Source organism: Ichthyophthirius multifiliis (genome assembly GCF_000220395.1).
Source record: "Ichthyophthirius multifiliis unplaced genomic scaffold scaff_1120509250963, whole genome shotgun sequence".
In the NCBI taxonomy this organism is placed as follows: Eukaryota; Ciliophora; class Oligohymenophorea; order Hymenostomatida; genus Ichthyophthirius; species Ichthyophthirius multifiliis.
This window is the reverse complement of record NW_004086334.1, coordinates 1-9,012: the sequence shown is the minus strand read 5'-3', so window position 1 is coordinate 9,012 and position 9,012 is coordinate 1. Positions and strand designations below refer to the sequence as shown.

The following is a 9,012-nucleotide window of genomic DNA, read 5'->3' as shown; positions in this document are numbered from 1 at the left end:
TAAAACTTTTAGGAATTTTTTAGAAAGCTTATTTATTACAATTAAGTATTTATAATATTATATTTTTCTAAATGCTTAGTTTTTAAATTTAATTAAGAAGTTAATATACTAATTTAATCATATTCATAAATTTGATTTTCGATACTAAAATTCAGAATTTTATTTTGGACTTTGTAATAATCAATAAAAAGTTAAGTCACTACAATATTTTATTTAATTTTTTCGTTATATTATTCTAGTATAATTATTATTATTTTTAATAGTTTATTTTTTATTATCGAATGTATGAATGTTTTTATTTTGGCTTCTAGCTTTTTTTTCACATCAATTTTAATTGACTGTTTTTTATTTTAATTATTATTATATTTTGATGATTTTTAAGAAATTGGTATAATTATTATAAAATATTTAGTTTTACTATTATTAATTAAAAAAGAGTAATTTAAAAAAGAATAAAAGAAAGAAAAATTAACCATGCACCTATCATATTCATTTAAAATAGAGGACTACATTACAATTTTATTTTTTATTTACTTATTTCTTTTTAATTTTATATATTTATTTAAGGAATTTTATGTAATTCCTATTTAAATTAAAGTGCTCTAAAATTTAAGTAATTTTTTCTTTTTTTTGTATTATTAATCTTTAAATCTAATCTAATCTAATTTTTCTTATTTCTATTGAAAAAAATGAGTAATTAAACATATTTCCAAATATTTTTCTCTTTTTTGATTATGAATACATAGTTTATGTGCTTATGGGGGGGGGAGCTTTTATTACTGAAAAGGGTAGATTTGAATACTGATAATTCTTATGAAATATTAATTATTTGCTTCTATGATTTCTTATGTCTAGACTAAATAATTTAATATTTGTTTCTTTTATTTTATTTTACTTATTTTTATTTTAGCTTAAATACTTTAAAATTTATTTAATAATATTTTATTATTTTTTTAGGCTTATATTAGAAATAATTTACCTATTATATATAATTTTTAATTCATATAAACCTATATACAATATATTAATTCATATTTTTTTTTATTAATAAAGATATAAATAAGTAATTTATATTATCTCTATCTATTTACAATATAAATTATAAATAAATAAAGAGAAAAATATTTTAATAAAATGGCAAATTACTTAATTTTTTAAAATTAAAAAAAAAAACATAAAAACTCAAAAAAATAAAAATAATCGATAATAATTTTAATATTAAAAATATATTTTCTTTCAAATGAAATCTTCATCTTCATCATAATTATATTCGTCATTATTATTATTTACAACATGTTCTACTTCAACTTTATATCTCAAAAATCCTCCTAATCCCGAAAATCCTTTCACAAACTAGCACCCTTCGGCAGATTTATCAGTAACAAACTACAATTCAGCTCCATAATTATTATAATTTTCCGCTAACCATTCAGTAAGGTTTTCCACTTCAACTTTTTCTAACTCATGTTCTCCATCTTTGAAATGTTTCACATTGTTAATTTCAGTTGGAGGAATATAAATATAACTAATTTCTAAAAAAAATAAACTTAAAAAAAATATTAAAAATTATAAATAAAAAATTACATTCAGTGATTTTATTTTTTCTTGTAATTCTAAGTGTATTTAATTCTTCATAGCAAAGTATAGTTTCTATAACACCATCTAATAAAAGTGCCATAGTATCATTAATTCCATATACAATTTATCCACTATCAATTGCCACATTGTCAAAGAACTTAGAAATAACATTCTTTTCCTACACAAATTTTACATTAGCTAAAGATTCTTAAGATAATTCAATTGCCTAATTCAATCCATTCTCACCTCCATAGCCTACATCTACAATTTTAACTATTTTACATTATAATCTAGGATCAAACATTTATGTTTGACTCAATTCAGTTTTAAAATCACCACTACCTGCCAATACTAAACCTTAAACGTTAATTTTATCATTACAAATGAATGTTTATACAGCCACTTCGCAAACTTTTCTTAAATAATTATGTCTTTTTTCAACTCTTAAACGCCCAAAACGAACAGAAGATTGACCTCCTCGGCCATGCTTTTTAGGTAATTCTACTGAAAACGAATTGAGAATCTATTTTTTATTTTTTAAATAAAAATAAATAAATATTATTTACTATTTTAGAATTTCCTTATAAACTAGCATATAATGCGCCTGAACCATCCATAACAATAAAACCAAATGGAGGTTCAGTTTCTAATAATCCACCAAGTTCTTCTACATGAAATTTACTATCACAAAAATAAAGAGATGTATTTATGGGTTTATATGGTTCAAAATCAATTAAAAGCTTTATTTCTTTCCCTTCATCATTTAATACTTTTCCACAATATAGAATAAGCCCATTATTTGGTGTTTTAGTGTATAATTTAAGACCTATATATTTTTTTTTAACAAAAAATTAAAAAAAAAAAATATACGTTGTAAAGCTGATGTCATTGCATCTTAAACTGATTAACGGTTTATTCTGTCTTTTATATTTGTAGCTTTACCATATTCTTCATTTAATAATTTGGTAGCATCAGATATTTGCTTTTTAGGAGGAAGAATTAATGATACCATTGAGGTTCCTTGTCCTCTGGTGAATTGGAGCTTTTTCATTAATTTCTTTATTTTAAAATGTTCAATATTTCTTGTACGTTAATCTTTTTCTTCCATTTTATTAGATTTTTTTTATTTTTTCTTTATGTATTTTATATAAATTAAAAACTAAATTATATTTTTTATATTTATATAATTGTATACTCTATCATATTTTATATTTTTTTTTTTAAATATAATTAATTTTTTAATTTTAACTTTTTAATTAATATTTTTTGTTAATTCAAAATTTAAATATTTTTATTTCCAATATATAAAATAAAAAATTAAGTAAATTAAAATTATTAAAACACATTAAAAAAAAAAGTATTTTTATTCAGAATTATTAATTCAAATAAACATAAATTTTATTTGTTTTATTTTATTATAACTTTAATTAATAAGTATAAATATATAAAATATTAGAATCTATTCTTCAAAATTATTTGATATGAATATCATATAAATATTTATTTAAATAGAAAATTATATAATACATACTTCTAGGTTTCACTAATTATATATGAATTCATATTTTATACAGTCATCTAGTTAAAAATTTATATATTTAAAACTTTTTAAAATATTATTTTTAACTATAGATTAATCATGAATTTAAATCTTTTTATTTTCCTATTAAAGTGAGCGATAAACGAATTTTTTTAATAAATTAATAATTTATAAGAAGAACATAAAAAATAAGCTAAAAAAATTCAAATGAAAAACATAAAAATGCTAATTTTATTAAATATTAGTTAAAATACAATTTAAATTTTTTTTTTTTTTAAATAAAATAAATGTTGTTATTTGTAAAAAAAATAATTGAAATATAAAAAACTTCTAAAATAATGTGATAAAGGGTTAAAAATAAATAGAACCAATAATTTACTTATGTTTAAATACGTAGAAAATAGTCGAATCAGTTATTCTATGTCTATTTAGGTTAAAAATATAGTACGAATTAATCATCAATAAAATAATAGATTCAAAAAGTATGATTTTATATAACGAAAACATAAAAGATTGAATATTTAAATGTACATAAACTCAATATATGTATAATAAAAAAACAAAGCGAAAAAATTAATATCTTATTCTAAAATAAATCATAATAATTTAAGTAGTAAATATCTTAATAGTTAATTAATAATTGATAATTGATACAGAGGAAAGACCTTAATTAAATATTGCATAATAAGTTTATTTTGAATCATTAGAAGACATATAGAAATATAAATAAAGTAAATTTGAGATTAATTAAAAAGAGCAATAATGGTTAGAGAAATCAAATAATTTATTGAACTAATTTAAAGAGCAAATAGAAATATATAATAAATAATAAAAAAATAAAAATTAGTATAAAATCATATTAAAAATAAAAACTATGTATAAAAAAAAAAAAAAATGACTAAATAATTTATATAAAAATAAAATATAAAATATGTAAATAAATATATTTAAATAAGATAAAATTTTTAATATAAGAATTAGATAAATATAAATAATTATAAATAAAAAAATAAATTTGAGATTATTAATAAAAATATATTATTTTTCAAAACATTAAAAAAAATTATTATTATTAATATAATATCCTATTATTGTTATTTAAATTATTTATTCATAATTTTAATCTAATAATTAAATATTTTAGTAATAAAAATTTTATAATATTTAATTTTAGTGTTATTAATAATTTTGATTATTCTATTTTTATTAATATTAATTATTTAGATATTTATAGTATAATTATTGGGTTATATTATAAAATAAAATTATAATTCTAAAAGTTAGTTAATATTATATTCATTTTATCAATATTTTTATGGAATTTTATAAATTGATGATTATATATAATTTAACTTATAAATAATATATTATGCTTCTTAGTTGATATTATTTTATTTGTTAAATTTACTACCTTAATTAAATATATCATAAGAATAATCATCATATTATTATTATTAAATTATATTTTATTACTCTAATTATAAATTTTATTATGTAATTATCTTTTATTAATAAATGTCATTTTGAAATTGAATGTTAATTATTTTAAATTCATTCTCCTATTTGATTTATTATTTAAATGTTTTGTTATATTTTTTCTGTAATTTGTAATTTTTTTAAACTTTTTTTAAACGAAATGATTAAGCTAATAAAGAAAAAAATAAGATAACTGTATTTTCTATATATTGATTGAATATTTTTAAAAAATACAGAGAAATAGTAATATTTAAAGATTTTATAAATAAGTTATGAATTCATTTAATTTGTAATATACACGAATTTATTGTATAATTAAAAAATAAAATTAACTTTATTAATTTTATATTATTTTTAATTTATATTATTATAAAATTAAGTTTCTATTAAAAGATAAAATAAAATTAATTTATTTATCAGATAAATATGTATTTATCAATTATATTATTCTTAAAATATATATTAATAAAATATTGTATATTTGTGATTTTAAGATAAAATTTTTTAGTATTAATTTATAAAGTAAATAAGTTGTTCTATATATTATCTTTTTTTTTTATTTAGGTTTATTTTGAAATATAACTTAAGAATAAATGATAAAAAAAATATTAATATATAATAAATTTAATTTAAGTAAAATATATTAATCATTTTTATAATGTATATTTATTTTGACTAGATAAAAATAAAAACATATATATTCTCCATCCATATATTATTAAAGAAAATTATAATTTCTATTATTAGTTTTTAAAAATTTTGATATTCTTATTTATATAAATAGCAATAATTTATTATTATTTATAATTTTTTTTTAAAAAATTAATATATTTATAAAATATAAATGTAAAATATATGTATATATAAAATATATGTTTTAAATATTAAATCTAAAATTTATTTTATTATCTAATTAAACTTAAGTTATATATTAAATTTGAATTTTTTTATAAATTTGTATTATAAATTATTTTAATTATTTGAATACTATATAACAATAAAATATATTTTAATATATCCTTAAAAACTATATAAAATTATCTTAGATAAAAAAACTAAGAAAAAAAAAGAAAAAATTATATTATATAGAATAGTTATTTAATAACTTATAGAAACAAATATATTTATTTATTACATTTTATATATAATATTATTAAAATTTAATAAAATATTTAATATTTTTTTAATAAATTCAAGAATTAAAAATTATTTATATTTTCATATAAATTTTATACAATTAAAAGGTAATTTGTTTTTTGTATTTTTTAAATATAAAATAATTTGTAAATATAAAAATATTTTTTTAACTACATTTATTACTAAAAAAAATTTAAAATTATATTTATATAAATGCATTATTTTAAATAATAATTTATTTATTTATATAAATAAATAAATAGTCGTATAAATTTAAATATATATCTAAACATATTAAAAATAGTTAAAAATTTAAAAAAATAATTTTTTTTATATTTCTTCAAGTAAAAAATAATATTTTAGAGTATTAATAAATATTAATCTTTAATTTAATATAATTATTTTCAATTTTTCTGTATTTTTTTAATTTAATTAAAATTAAAAAAAGTAACAATATTTTTTTTTAGTATAAATTTTTTGTTAATTTTGTTTTTGTTATAAAAATACTGATAAAATAAAAAATATTATATGTTTTCTACTAATTATTTAAAATTAAAATAAATTTTAAAATATTTATTTATTTACAAAAATAAATAAAATATCTATAGATTGTTTAATTGAATAAATAATATATAATTATATTTTCTTAAAAATTTAAATTATTGAAATAATATATTAAGAAATTTAATATATAAAAAGACGGTGTTTGTTAATCAATTTAATTTAATTTTTATATAAATTATATGAAATATTTTATAATAAAATAATAATCAAAAAAATTATTGTCTATATATTAAATTTAAAAAATTTTGAATTTGAATTTTTTATTTAGTAAAATTTTTGCTAAAAATAAAAATACACAAAAAAAATCATTTAATTTCCAAATTATAGAATTTATAGTTTTTTTTATATAAATATATAAACAATAATTAAAATCCTATAAAAAATAAAGAAATACATATGGTAAAAAAAAAATTCTTATATCTTCAAATATTAATAAATAAAAATACACAGCAAAACGTTTAACATTCTAATCAAAACTAGCAATATGTAGCTGAATTCAAAATAGTTCTTGTAGGAGATGGTGGAGTTGGAAAAACGACATTTGTAAAAAGACATTAAACAGGAGAATTTGAAAAAAAGTATATAGCCACGTAAGGGGTGAACATATCATCTTTAATACTAAGTACAAATCATGGTCCTATAAAATTAAACTTATGGGACACAGCCGGATAAGAGAAATTAGGAGGATTAAGAGAAGGATATTAGTAAAAAGAAAAAAAAAAAAACTAAATAAAAAATAATATTTTTAAACAAACAAAAGTATTGGAGCACACGCAGCTATTATGATGTTTGATGTAACTTCAAGAATTACTTATAAAAATATACCTAAATGGCATAAAGATTTGACTAGAATTTGCGATAACATCCCTATAGTCATAATCGGAAACAAAGTTGATTCTAAAGATAGAAAAGTTAAAGCTAGATAGATAACATTTCATAGAAGAAGATCGCTTTAATATTATGATGTTTCAGCTAAATCTAATTATTAATATGAAAAACCTTTCTTATGGATTATCAAAAAACTCATAGGAGATTTGAATTTAGTTCTTGTGGAAAGTATAGCTCTTCCTCCTCCTGAAATCGTGATGGATTAAGCTCACATTGATTAGATGTAGAAAGAATTATAAGAAGTAGAAAATGCTCAACTTCCAGACGAAGACGATGACGATTTTAAATGAAGAATAAATTAAAAATTACTTATAGAGATTATTAATTTTATTATTTAGATTTTTTTTTATTTTTTATTTTTTTAGTTATTGTTTGTTTATTTATTCTTTTAAATTTTTTTGTTTTTTTTCAATTTGGATTATTAATTTTTTTTATTTTAGTTAAAATAAGAGCAGCTTTGCTTTAAGATTTTTTTTTTTTTTAGTGAAGTTTATAATATAAAATAATAAATATTCATCAATAAATAATATTTTCATATTTATATTTAAAATATTATAAAGATATTTTATTCTGATTTATTTCTTAATAATTTAATATATTTTTTGGTATTTTTTTGATTAAAAAGTTTACCTAAAAAATAATTTTGATATTTTTTTATTTAGTTATTTTCCATAAATAAATATTAAAATAAAAACAGATTAAAGATGAGCAAAACTTTTATTAAAAAAAATCTGAAAAATAATATTCCAAATTAAATAAAATTAAAGTATTTTTTATTATGATCTAGGTTTAAAACTTAATAGAAAAATAAAATTAATTAAACATATTCCAAAGAACTAGATATCTACATAAAAAAATATATATCTCTAAATTTAAAAAATAAATTATATACAAAATTAAAACTTAAACTAAAGTCCATATTTAATTAAATTCTTAATATAAATAATATTAAAATTTTAATCTTCATTAAAATGAAATAAATAAATTGAAAATTATATATAATATAAATTAAAGACTCATATTAATTGAAAAATAAGAATAATTAAAAGAAGTTAAAATAAATTTAATATTATGTAAAATAATTCATATAAATAATAGTGATACTAAAGAAATTTTATATTGAAAAAAAATATAAACATAAAATCAGAGAAAAATAGTAAAGAAAATGCATATTTTTTTAGATTATTATCTATAAAATAAGTTGATAACAGCTTTTTAAATGAATATTCCTCTATTAAGATAATTTAAATTAGAAAAACGAGAAATATATATAAAAAGGTTAGATAATATTTACGAAATTAATAAAATATTTATGGCATGTAAAATTAAAAGTTAGAAAAGAAAGAAAAAAATATTATAAAAAGATGAATTAAAAGAAAATTAATATTTAATATTTATTAGCTATTTAATATTATTCCTAAATAATAATAAGAATAATATAAATTCATTTAGTTTTTTTAATGTATTTTTTTAACAAATTATATTTCTTTATTAAAATTATAATAAGAAAAATTAATTAATTTGATTTTAGATAATATAAACATTTCATTAAAAGAAAATTAATTCTTAATATTTTGAAAATATGATTAATGTTTATCAATTTATTAATAATAATAATTATAATTAATTAGAATATTTTTTTTATAAAGAAATAGAAAATTTATTTTTCTTTTTAATAACACAAATTTTATATATAATTATAATATTTAATCATAATCATAAATTAAAAAAAATAAAAAAATATATATAAATTATGATTAAAACTTAAATAAAATTTATTGTATTAAATATTTAAAATATAATAATATTATAAACAAAACAAAATATTC

The 9,012-nt window shown here is 15.2% G+C and overlaps 2 protein-coding genes across 2 annotated transcripts, besides 6 other annotated features; one reads left to right on the top strand and one right to left on the bottom strand. All coding sequences in view use genetic code 6, as the record gives it.

Annotated features, from left to right (window-relative positions):
• Positions 1–884: 884 nt before the first annotated feature.
• Positions 885–914: a microsatellite.
• Positions 915–1,157: 243 nt separating this feature from the next.
• On the bottom strand, positions 1,158–2,686 carry IMG5_120390 (hypothetical protein; the record flags this gene model as incomplete). Its single annotated transcript, XM_004032493.1, has 2 exons — positions 1,158–1,532; positions 1,585–2,686. 2 exons carry the CDS (start codon positions 2,684–2,686, stop codon positions 1,237–1,239), a joined length of 1,398 nt encoding a protein of 465 aa, XP_004032541.1. The 3' UTR covers positions 1,158–1,236.
• Positions 2,687–3,941: 1,255 nt separating this feature from the next.
• Positions 3,942–4,002: a microsatellite.
• A 558-nt stretch (positions 4,003–4,560) lies between these two features.
• Positions 4,561–4,629: a microsatellite.
• Positions 4,582–4,620: a microsatellite.
• A 302-nt stretch (positions 4,630–4,931) lies between the features above and the next one.
• Positions 4,932–4,963: a microsatellite.
• Positions 4,964–5,854: 891 nt separating this feature from the next.
• Positions 5,855–5,901: a microsatellite.
• Positions 5,902–6,691: 790 nt separating this feature from the next.
• Positions 6,692–7,473, top strand: IMG5_120380 (ras oncogene family protein, putative; the record flags this gene model as incomplete). The annotated part of the gene is made up of 2 exons (XM_004032492.1): positions 6,692–6,999; positions 7,056–7,473. The coding sequence occupies 2 exons, from the start codon at positions 6,692–6,694 to the stop codon at positions 7,471–7,473; spliced, it is 726 nt and encodes a 241-aa protein (XP_004032540.1).
• Positions 7,474–9,012: the final 1,539 nt, after the last annotated feature.